The 12,542-nt window shown below is 39.0% G+C and overlaps 2 protein-coding genes across 2 annotated transcripts; one reads left to right on the plus strand and one right to left on the minus strand.

Moving 5' to 3' along the window:
* Positions 1-251: 251 nt before the first annotated feature.
* Positions 252-5,590, minus strand: LOC311004664 (putative methyltransferase). Its single transcript, XM_083996834.1, has 6 exons — positions 4,931-5,590; positions 4,636-4,796; positions 2,185-2,401; positions 1,470-1,570; positions 1,093-1,230; positions 252-931 (listed from the first exon to the last, which is right to left on the minus strand). The coding sequence occupies exons 1-6, from the start codon at positions 5,039-5,041 to the stop codon at positions 841-843; spliced, it is 819 nt and encodes a 272-aa protein (XP_083852960.1). The 5' UTR covers positions 5,042-5,590; the 3' UTR covers positions 252-840.
* A 4,538-nt stretch (positions 5,591-10,128) lies between these two features.
* Positions 10,129-11,082, plus strand: LOC311004770 (olfactory receptor 6N1-like; the record flags this gene model as incomplete). Its single annotated transcript, XM_083996939.1, has 1 exon — positions 10,129-11,082. The coding sequence occupies one exon, from the start codon at positions 10,129-10,131 to the stop codon at positions 11,080-11,082; it is 954 nt and encodes a 317-aa protein (XP_083853065.1).
* Between the last annotated feature and the right edge of the window lie 1,460 nt (positions 11,083-12,542).

A 12,542-nucleotide genomic window follows, 5' to 3' on the forward strand; every position in this document is an offset into this window, starting at 1 on the left:
CAATTATTATTCATCTTACACAAAGTGGGTGGATATCAACATCTAATATGTTACAGTATAGGTTAATCATATATCTTTTTAGAATCTTCATATAGTTTTAAATGCAGTGTGGTAACAAGAAGATTATTTCATTTCTTCCTTTACTTTTCATCACCAAGCATTTGTCTGTGAACATAGAGACTCAATTTTATGAAGTCAATTTGTTCCTTTAAAAAAAAAAAAAAAAAAAGGAAAAACATACCATAAAATAATAATCCACCACACGCCTCAAGTCCTTCAGCTTTACTGATATTGGACAAAGTACAAGCAGCCCAAGCTGACTGCTGAGAGATAAGCACAGAACAAAGAAAGCATACTGAAGCAGTTATAACAAATAAAGCTAGGCCATGTTTTAAGAGCCTGACTCTAAAAAAAACCTTGACTTCTCATTTTAACCAAAACTTCTAAGCACCTTGTCTATACAACAACAGTGTCGGGCATGTTCAAGTCTTGCTTCTGAGTTATGTAAACTCTCAGTGTGCATTTATGCCTGAGAGGGATCAGCTGTTGGATTGGGAACGGCTTTGAAAAGCAGTTTTACTGCAAACTGAAACATACTCGTTAAAAATGTGTAAAATAGATTATGGACAGGATATAAAGTCATGAGTAGCTGATCCATCAATAGATATATAAGCACAAAGATATAGATCCACTGTATGCTGCTCTAAAAATGGTTTCCTGTAACAGAAGGCAGCGTGTTAAGGATGGGGTTACATGCTTTTTATTGTACAGTCTACATCACAGTACACAAAACGGTGTGTCTCTGCCTTTCTAAACATACATCCTGTGCTGTGGTGTTGATCATTGTGGTTTTGATGCCAGGACACAGTAATACTCCTGCTCCAACTCTATTTCAGTGTCAGGAGAACTGACTCCCATCTCCTTCAGAAACCTGTGAAGCAGTTCACACACTGATTATTTAGCTCACCACTCAGCAGCACAGGAAAACACTCAGACTGCTCACAACCTCTCAAAATGGATTATTGAAAGGGAAATATTTTATAATAATTCTAATCAACAGCTCTTGTGCGTGTGTGTGTGTGTGTGTGTTACCTTTTCTGGGTGTTGAGCAGCAGCTCATGTGCATTTTGAGGGTCTCCCTTCCTGTATGTTTGGAACATGGACCAGGACTCAACAAATCCCACCACATTCCTCACTGGGATAAAGGACCTCACTGGAATAGACTCAATCCTGTTGTATCAGTACAGTATATTTACATGTAGTTACAAAGAAACACAATGAATGAATAAATTAGTAACACTAGTGCTTCTGTGCTCGAAAGAATTAGGTCGGTGTGTAACAACCCTAGTTTTAATTGAGCTAATGGCAGGATGCTTAACACAGTGAAGGTCTTTGTAGGGATGGCAGACAGTGGTGTTGTCTCACATTGATGTGCTGAGATAAGGTGAGTGTGTGTGTGTAGTAATCACCTCTCTTTCTCTGGGAATGGGATGGCAGAGTACAGCTCCTCCAGTTTACCATCGGCCACAGCTACTGGGCTGCTGGCGAACGGCGTCAGCAGCTGCCTCACCTGGAAGTGAATACAAATGTTTAAGTGCTATAATTCATTCACTGTGTGTAATGAGTTTGTATACTTACATATATTATATACTGTGCATAAAAAAAATATGCAACTGGTGTACCATATGCGAATATTACATCCAAACAAAGAGTCAAAGGCTTTCTACAGAGGAACTTCAGCTTGGTAAGTTCATGTGCATGTTATATATTAGTGATGGTGTTGATGAAAGTCAACATGAATATCTTTTCCATTTCGGAAGTTGTGGTATTTACCTAAGACACATATGTCAGAGTGTCATGCTATAGGATAATATGGGTTCTTTAGTGGAAGTGGAAGTTCTCAACCTCAGGTCCAGTACTGTATCCACAAACATGATTTTTTTTTTCTGAGACCCCAGTGTGACAGAAAATGAAACATGTTGAACTGATATTGAATGATTTGTTGCTAAGCTAAGCTATGCTGACCATACTGCAACTCAAACTAGACATAAGAATGCAATAAGTGTATTTTAAAAATCAAAATCCAATCATTACTTCTTATTCAAGCCCTGATTAATAGTGTTATATTTATGTGGCCTCTTCTTTTCAGTCTGATATTAGCGTATAGAACACCTTCACACCCACCTCTTCATAAATGTGGCTCAGTCGCTCTCCACAGTTCTGGTAGTGAAATCCGGTGCCATAATCACTGTAGCCCAGCAGAGCTATGCAGCCCCGAGGTTTTAGGACCCGACGTGCCTCAGCCAGGAACCTGGGTGGATCAAACCAGTGAGCTGCTGATGCTGCTGTCAGCAGGTCTACAGAGCCATCTGCAAAGGGAAGTTCCTCTGCTGTCCCCTCCCTGCAGGTGCAACACACAGACCAACCCTGTAAGTCCATTTTGATTTTAATATTTTAATAATTCTTGCTATTGTCTTTTACTGTCTTATTATTTTCTTTTGAATATATTTTATGTTTTTTTTTATTTTTTTTTATGTATTTCCATGCCTTTGTAAAGCACTTTGAATTGCCTGTTGTATGAATTGTGCTATACAAATAAATTTGCCTTGCCTTGAATTACCAGTATCAGTGTACTTTTACTGTTGTTTTATTAACTATGTAGCTAAACACATTGTAACTATGCAAATACAATAAACACTTGGCAAAGTGGCTTGAGTGAGTTACATGTATGTTTATTATGCATAGATCTTAAATATTTTGACATGGCTATCACACATGTGCTAATTATCAGGCTACAGCCAGCTGACTGAGAGCTACCTTAGCATAAAGACAGGGGGAAACAGCCACCCTCAAAAAGTGTTAAATACCAACACCTCTTCAGCTGAGCTCACTAATCTAGTTTATTTTTAAACTGAAATGCAAACACAATCTGTGGTGGGGTTATACAGTACGGGACGATTGATACACAGCGATTTCCTCGAAAACCACACAAGCTTGAGCCGTCAGATTTCATCACCTTCAGCACTCAACACCTACCAATGCTGGGAAAGCTCGTGAAATTACGTCACGCCATTCAAAAGTTATTAGCGCAAACCGGTTTCTGACTACGGAAAGTAAAATGTTACGTGCGGTAGTTTTTTTTGTGATCAAAAGTTGTATTGTGTGTTTCATGCAATAATATGACCCAACAACAGATGAATTCGTACATAAACAGGTCCTAAACTATGCAATGTCATAGTTTTGAAGTTTAGAGGCAAAACAGGTTGAAGTGTCAGTAGTCGCTGCAGGGACGATTGATACAGTACAGCTGTTTCAAATGTCCCTCACGCCACCGTGCGTATAGTGATTGTGGTCACATTGCGCGATCAATATTTGTATTTCACCGGATTAATAGCCTAATTGTTTTGCAATGAACAACAACCGATTTGAATGAACAACATGTATTTTTAATAAACATCACATATTTTTAATGAACAAAACGTGTTTATGACATGAATCAACAGATATTCAGCAAAGTGAGGGGAAAATGCCGAGGGTAAAATGACAATATGTTCAACTGTGTAGCCTATCCATAAACATGACTTAGGACAGGGAAATAATTAAGTCAATGAAATGAAAATGCAGTCGTCCAACAACTCGTAGCTACAAAAGAAGAAAGGTGAGTTTAATCGAGATGCGGATCTTGACAGTTACGCACGGGACAAAAATATTTATTTGACCTTTTATATTGTGAGAAATGATGTGACATTTTGGCAATGACGAGTACACTAGTATGTTGTCCGATATGCTGCATAAAAACGAGAGTAATGACAGTAGTTTCTGTTTAAAACATGCTGTTTCAACCGTCCCTCCTCTGTGTCTCAAACGACCCGCATAGGTGGGGCGTTTGAGACAAATGTCAACTTACGTTCAAAGTTATAAAACAGCGCGATCATCCAACATATGTGTTAAATTACACTTGTAACTAAGAGAATACACATAGTGAGTTGTTGATCACATGATAAAAATGTTTGTGTACATAACGTCATCTTTGAAAAAGGCGTTTAAATGAAATGTGTATCAATCGACCCGGCTCTCCCAAAGCGATCTCGTTTCGGCTAATGCTGCGTTCCAGGCCGGCTTTTGAAACCGTAAATTACAGCTTCAAGTCACAACTTACGACTTTGTAGCGTTCCAGGCAACCCACTCGTATTTTTCCGACCTGTTTTACCTGTGAAAGTGCACTATAACGGCCACTCGTAACTTCTGACCTGTGAACTCGTACCAGATCGAACTGGTACGACTTCACAGGTCGGAAAAACACGAGTTACGGGCTGCCTTGAACACACCATAACAGTCCTCGTCCCTACGTCACCACATTCACGGCGTCCCTTGGCTGCACACACAGCCCTGCATGCCGTTCTCTCTCCTCATTGGATAAAAACTGCATACGAGAAAAGTTTTCTCCTCGGCTAAGAACAGAGCAGAGCAGATAAACTAACTGACCCGTGTTTCGGTCCAAACACTAAGTGATTGCTGTCGGAAGATATAACTATTTAAGACGTATATTAACATATATCACTTACTTCTGCTTTAAAGCTTTACTTTCAAAGTGTTATAGCATTTTTAAAGAGAAACTCACACACTCCTATTCACCTGTATGTGATGTTGGGGTGACCTGGCACAGCTCTGGCCTCCTCCAGCTGACCGGGACTGACGTCAATGCCCACCACCTCCCTGAAGTGTGGCGCCAGAACCCGAGAGTTCTGGCCCGTTCCACAGCCCAGGTCCACTGCCAGCACATGTGGCTGTCCCTTCTTTGGATCATAATTTATATACAGCAATATTGTTGTCAATGTGATCGGTCCGTCCATTTTCCCCTCATAAACTCTGTTTGCGCTGTAGCCTACTACATCTATTTGCCTTGTGAGTGTATTTGGTCATGGCTTACCTTTTTATCTAGGTATTGAAGAATGATATTCTTGAGCTCATCTGGAGGCGTAAAGCGATATCTTTGGTAGATGGAGGCGTGATTCTTTCCCTCAAACAGCCGGTACGTCATGGTGGTGTGTGCTTAGTCTGCTCGACTGGTAACTTCTCCAGCCCGCCGCTTCCTTCCTCGTTTGTTTTCCTTCTCTCTCTTGTCTGCCTTTGTTTTGTCCCCTTGTTTTTGTCCTCTCGTAGCTGCTGTATCTCCTCACTTATCTTGCTTTTACTTATCTACTTGCTCAATCCTCTGTTGAAGTTTTTTTTTTTTTCCTTCCGCCTGGACACTCACACTGCACTCTCACCAAGATTTAACTCTTCACCCACTTCCTGCACTGTCGGTCTTTTTAATGCCTAACAGGCAGGGAAATGATCCCCGGGGTAGACAGAGTTACACATACAGAGAAGGCACATAGCCTATGTTTGTTAGTGTGTAGAAAAATACTTACAACTTGCAGGTTGTGTTAAAGCTGCAGATATGTTGAACAACACTTCACAGAAACTTTTAGAGATTTTGGTGAATTTCCCAAGCAGCCCCTATCACCTGCCATATTCCTTCTGGTGGAATCACCTGACCTGCTCCTCTTCCTCTCTCACCTGGAACCTGGACTTGTAGCGTGCACTCGTCTATTTACTGTGCACCTGCACTCTGTCTCTGACAGATTGTTTTGGTGTCATGTGCTTCTGCTTTCCACTGTCCCGCTCTCTGTCTGTCTGGATTCTAATCCTGGACTTTACCCATGAGCCTTTGTTTGCCTGCTTAGATTTTTAAAGACTGTTTTCTCTGGAGTCTAATGCTTAACCTCCTCGTGGCCAAAGAAATCTTGCAGATGGTATTTTGCTAACATGAGAGGGAATCATATTTCACTATCCCATAACAGCAAGTAATTGCACAAATAATGATATGTTGGGTGTTAATGCTGGTGTAGGCATGATTTATTTTAAAAACAAGCCTACAGCTCCCAGTATCTTTTTTTATTTTTTATTTTTACAGTAAGTAGCCTATATTTTTTGGCTTTTGCCTTTATTTGATAGTGATGACAGTATAGATAGACAGGAAAGGGGGAGGCAGAGAGAGGGGGAATGACATGCAGGAAAGGGCTGCCCGATGCGGGATTTGGGGCCGCCTGCGCCACGCACTGCCCCCAGCTCCCAGTATCTTTGACCAATCAAATCTATTCTTGTCTGGGGGTTCCTGATTGGTTTAAGGTCTGGCCCCTACTCTGTTGTAACAAATTGGGAGGACAGAGGAGGGCCAATCAGGCACCCCCAGACCAGAATAGATTTGAAGAGGCCAAGAGGGCTGTTTCAGTACGGTGTTGTGAACAGAATCCAGATTGAAATTGTTCGAAGAGGTCATTATTGTTGAGGTGAGATGTGATTTGTGAGGCAACGACACGTTCCAGAACATTCGACAGAAAAGGGAGGTTGGAGAGGGGCCGGAAGTTGTTCATAATGTCAGGGTCGAGATCAGGTTTTTTAATGATGGGGGTGATAGCAGCAAGTTTCAGTGAAGAGGGGACAGAGGCAGAGCTGAGCGAGGAGTTGATGATTTTGGAGACAAGCGGGGAGATGGTGGGGAAGCAGTCCTTGGCTATAGCGGATGGGATGGGATGGGATCCAGCATGCAGATGGAAGTCTTCATGGATGATTGTGGATAGCTCAGGTGGCTATTTACTATTACTAAGTACATTTGTGACAAAGCTATGTAAATACAGCACTATCACAAGTCTTCAGTTTATCTATATCTAGTAACTCTTGCAGGTTTAATAAGGTTTGTTGTTCATTCTCTTGACCATTTGCTGAACTAAAGAAAAAACATCTTTGTTTGGTGTTTGGTTACCAGGGACGGACCTCCAGGGTAGCACAGTGTGTTTAATTGCTCTCATGGGATGGCAGAGATAATGACCTGTTGACCGTTTCCAACTGATCTGTTGCCTATATTCATAACCTCTGAAAACCAAAGATACTGTCTCCTATCCCATGGCCTCTCATTAAAGCTAAAATTTAATTTATTAACATGTACAAAAATTACATTGGTAGAGTTGAGCTCAATCCATTTTTTTTAATGCACATATTTCAAAAATATTTCTGTCTCACTTAAACTTCATCCAGACTACCTCTGATTCCTCAGGTTGTGTATTTCATCATCTGCTGATGATTCACCAGGGACATCATTGGCAGTACTGGGCATTAAGGACAGCTGTGGGACTAATAAAAGTCATTAGGATAACCTGACATCATTTGTGGCGTATTGGTCCGTGGGCAGTTGTTTTCAAAACAATGTATTATGTATTATGGTCTAGATGAGCGGAATATGACATCACATGTTTCATTGTTTTTCTTTTGATTTCCTCAAGTAACTCGTATTGGTACACAAGAGAGTACAGAGGTCACTGTTATCATGATTGATGTATTTCTTTTGTTATTATTGCAATAATATTTCATAATTATACAAAATTTTAATTGTCAAGCTTCAGAAAAGAATTGAACTTTCCTGATAATATTTCGGTAACACTTTACTTGACGCCTATCTCTATAACACATTATAACCATACTTATAATGAGGTATAATGCAGTTATAGCACTGTATAACTATAGTTATAAACACTCATAAATTATCATAATGCTTTATAACAATAATCATAACACACTATAAAGCATTTTATCTTGACTTATAAGGTCAGGTATTATAATACATTATAATTGTTAGCAACTGGCTGACAATGCCCACATTTATAATGCATTATAAATATAGTTATAATGTGTTATAATTGGCTTATAAATGTGTATAACTATCATTATAAACACTCATAAATCACATAAGACTTTATAAGAAGAAGCATAACACATCATAGAACATTATAACTCTATACTTATAAGATCTTATAAGCCATTATAAAATGCTCTATGATGTCTTATGCTTGTTGTTATAAAGTCTTATGATAATTAATGAGTGTTTATAATGATAGTTATACACGTTTATAAGCCAATTATAACACATTATAACTATATTAATAATGCATTATCGATGTGGTCATTGTCAGTGAGTTACTAACAATTATAACATATTATAATACCTGAACTTATAAGTCAAGATAAAATGCTTTATAGTGTGTTATGATTATTGTTTATAATTATAGTTATACAGTGCTATAACTGCATTATAACTCTAAATATGGTTATAATGTGTAATGGCGTCAAGTAAAGTGCTACAATATTTCTATATTTCAAATAATCTAATCAAATAAATGTAAATAGATAGATAAATGGATAGATATCAGATAGATAATCATTGTTTGTGTGTGTGTGTGTGTGTGTGTGTGTATATATATATATATATATATATATATATATATATATATATATACAGTATATATATATATAGATGATGACACTTGTTTATTGAGACAGCTCTGCTGAACAGAGCAGAGCTTTAGATGGTTATAATGTCAGCATGAACATGCAAATTAGAAGTCCTCAAGCTGTTTTCATGTCTGTGGTGGCTTAACCAGTCAGTCACTAATAGTGAAATTTATTGAATATTGTTCTTAAAGGGGAACTATGCAAGTACAGTCGCTTTTTCACTCTGTTGCTAACCCTCCTTCGGCCAGAAGCAATCCGTGGAGTGGTGCATTATGTCATTTGTCATATATTTGATGATGTGTATATTGGTGTAGTCTTATCTGGCATAAACAAGAGATTATGGGTCACAGTGCGCTTTTGTGTCGCGGTGCACAGAGAAGAGAGCTAGGACACCGGATCAGTGGCTCTGATCTTGCAAGGTGGGGCTAGGTGGAAGGCAGAGAGCCTCCATTCTCCCTGTAACTAGTTACAAGTCATTTATTGAACCATTACAATTACTCTGAAGCTGTTTACTTAAGGTAAAAATCTATTGTTCCTCTTAAAAGGAACATTTCCATAATATTGTAGAAACCATGGCACAAGGAACTGAGGATTTTTTGACAACAGAGGCCTTAACCTGTACAGTGTTAGCCTACTAATAAAGTTCTCTGTGAGTGTGTCCTAGTGTTTTGGCTTTAAGTGTGCTGACAATATGTTTTTGACAAAACTCAGAAGAGTAGCTGAGGCTAAAATTCCAATTCCCATCACCGTGTCCTAACTGGATGCGACGTGAGGGAGCGATAGCTACAAAATCAATTGTTTTCTATTGGAGTGTCCTAACTGGCCGTGAGCGACACAGCGCAACGCAATGCGCCGTTTAGAGCCCGCGCCGAGTATCTCCAATTTGATGTTGACAAGAGACATCAGACTATGGGGACAGAGAGATGTGACACGATTGTCGGATGCTCGGTCGCGTCTCATTAGGACACAGTGCCCTCAATCTAAAAAATTATTTGTTTTAACATCAATTTATAACTAACTCAACTATAGGCTACAAAAAAACTAAAAATAACCAAAGTAATAACTGACAGATGGGCTAGTCCACAACAATTTTGCAGGGTTAACAGTGAAAATATATTTTTTTAAATAATAAACTCATGCCAACCCCCCCACAGATACGACGGTCTGAAGACATCTGCATTTAAGGGGTGCCCCATTTCTAAGCCACAAAATAGCCCATAACACTTGGTTTTGAGGGCTACTAAGATTAATAAGGGTTGAGATAGGAATTGGAATTCACCCTGCGTCTCTGACTACGTCTTTGCCTTGACATTGTCAGTACAGTTTGTTGAAAATGCAACACAGCATATATTAAAATGATGTGAGAGTGTGTAAACTGATATTTTACAGTCGAGATTCCCCATGGAGTGATGACAGTGGTGATGTAATTACTGTACGTGTGACGAGTTAAAGAGCTTCTCAGCAGCTTATGTTAAACCACAGTGGTGAGCTGTCGTGCCACAGACCACACACAGACAGCATGACGAGGGAGCGGTGAGACCTGCAACCAGTGTGTTAGTATAGGGGGAAAAACTAGGATTCTGATTCGGATTGAACTGACTCTCTTACTAAAGATTGATATTATTGAATTATTACAAATAAGTCTGACTCCTGAACCATTTGTTACTTTAGGATTAACTCTGCTCTTGTTCAGTTCAGTGCTCTTCAACAGTTAACACTTCTAATCAATGACTAAGCAGTAACCACTGACAGTTTTCCTTACCCATCAAACCACCTCTGGTTCTGTCTATGGGGTAAATGGAAAACAACACGAATCCCCCTTATTTTAACCTCACCATGTTTGTGAACATTGGTAACTACCGTTACCCAACATTTGTGTTGTGTTTGCTGTTGTTTGCTTTTATCATCTCAGCTAATCTTGTCATTATACTGGTGATATCACGGGAGAAGTCTTTACATGAGCCTATGTATGTTTTCATTATGTGCCTTTCTCTTAACTCTCTGTACGGCTCGGCAGGCTTCTTCTTCAGGTTCCTCAGAGACCTTTTGTCTGACACTCATTTGATCTCACGGCCAATGTGTTTTACTCAGATCCATGTCATCTACACCTATGCATCCTATGAGCTCACTATTTTAGGCATTATGGCCTATGACCGTTATGTTGCAGTTTGTCAGCCTTTACATTACCACAACAAAGTAACCCCCAGGTTGGTCTCTATGTTGGTTGCCTTTGCTTGGATCTATCCAGCTTTCTCTGTTGCAGTCTGTGTTTACTTGGCCTCCAGACTTCCCTTGTGTGGAAATAAGATACCAAAGGTATTCTGTGCAAATTGGCCTGTTGTAAAGCTGTCATGTGTCAGCACTGCGCTCAATAACCTTGTTGGGATGCTTGTCTCCACAACGACCGTCTTTCTGCCCCTGGCTTTTGTCCTTTATACATATGCACGGATTATCCTGGTTTGTAGAAAACGCTCCTCAGAGTTCAAGAGCCGAGTCATACAGAGCTGTCTGCCTCACATTGTTACATTTGTCAACTATTCCATCACTGTGTTTTGTGATGTCGCCCTTAGCAGAATTAATCTTGAGGAGCTGAATCCGTTTCTCGGTGTGATTCTGTCACTTGAGTTTGTTGTGATTCCTCCGATTCTGAATCCTCTTGTTTATGGTCTGAAGCTTCCAGAGATTAGAAAACTCATATTCAAAATGTTATCATGCACCAGACCTGACAAACAAACCAAACCTTGCAAGTAAGACAATAACCTATCTGAACCTGACATAATAGTTCTTATATCAATACCTTACAAACATGTTACATACATTCATGATGTACATTTCTTGGATTTGCTTTGCTTTTTAATCCATTTGTATAGATTAACTGGCTTCATGTGTTTCCTGTTAAAGAGTGACAAAAACCCTTCCACTGTGCTCAGTGTTGTGAACAAATAAAATACAAGAAAAACTCAGAGGGTTTGAATATTCTTCTCTCTTTCTTACCTGACAAACAGATAACTGACATCATTATTATATGAGATAAAGAGTATTTGTCTAATTTACATTCTGGAAATAGAAGCTGATATAATTAGAAAAAGAAACCTTCAATGAACTTTTTCTAATATAATTATGTACATCTTATAAATAGGAATGAATATACAGTGTGATCCCCTGCTGATTTGTTTAGTTTGCTCCCCCACAAAGAAGTGGGTGGTCTATAGTTATATGGTTAATTCATTTTAACAGAGAGAGACAAATTATCAAATAAATAAATAAAATCCAGGATTAATTAATGCAACAAATTATTTTCCATTTGATCAAGTGAAATGAGGACAAAAATCAGCAGGGGATCAACTTATTTTCCCCATTGTATGCATTTGGTAATTTTGGAAGATCTCTCAGTTTTAAAATTACTTAGTTTATCAAAGTATTCATGTGATAACTTATTTAATATGTAGGTAGTTTTTGAAAACTCCATATTTTTCTGCTGATGATACAGTAGATAGGTAGATTTTGTAATAATTTACGTAAAGGGATAAGAGTGTAAACTAAGCAGATATAAATAAGATGTAAACAGAGGAAATCTTAACTTGTGTAAGATAATGATTGAATTAGTTGCAAATGAAGTTCTCTGCTGTATCACTGTATCACATATCCATTAGGTATAAAATGTTTGTCAGTTTCACTCTATTATCATAGAGTGAAACAACCTGAGTTGGATCATTGGTATAGCCTACTGACTTGTCACTTGAATGATATATATGCCATATCTACCAAAGCAAGTTCAGTGCTAAGATTGCAGTGACTGAGTAAAATATTTCCTCACCATGACTTCCCTCATTCTGCCCTGTGTCAGGAAGACATCCAGTGATCACAGCATACCATCATGTCATGGTGCGTTGGCTGCCATCAGGGCATGCTCAGGTGGTGCTAGATGAAGGCTCATACATAGGGCTGCTGTTATCAGTCTCTGACCAGGTGGAGGAAGTAGGTCACCACAACCGGTCTCACAGTCACAGAAGCATTTGGGAGGGAGATGGCAGTCATTTCAGATACCTCTGGTTGCTGGTCACAGGGTGGTCTCTATAAGGCCTGGAAATGTCCTGCCTGTTTTGAAATGAGCTGATGCTTGTCCTGCGACTTTCAGACAGATAAGTCACTGGTGATAGATAGATTATTGATAGATGGGCCATTATTATTATAATAATATTCTATAATTA

Source organism: Trachurus trachurus (genome assembly GCF_905171665.1).
Source record: "Trachurus trachurus genome assembly, chromosome: 21".
In the NCBI taxonomy this organism is placed as follows: Eukaryota; Metazoa; Chordata; class Actinopteri; order Carangiformes; family Carangidae; genus Trachurus; species Trachurus trachurus.

Coding starts and splice junctions, on each gene's coding strand:
- LOC311004664 (XM_083996834.1), bottom strand. CDS start 5,041: ATGACGTACCGGCTGTTTGAGGGAAAGAATCACGCCTCCATCTACCAA. Junction 4,797..4,930: donor TTCAATACCTAGATAAAAAG/GTAAGCCATGAC, acceptor TATGATCCAAAG/AAGGGACAGCCACATGTGCT. Junction 1,231..1,469: donor CCATTCCCAGAGAAAGAGAG/GTGATTACTACA, acceptor CTGATACAACAG/GATTGAGTCTATTCCAGTGA.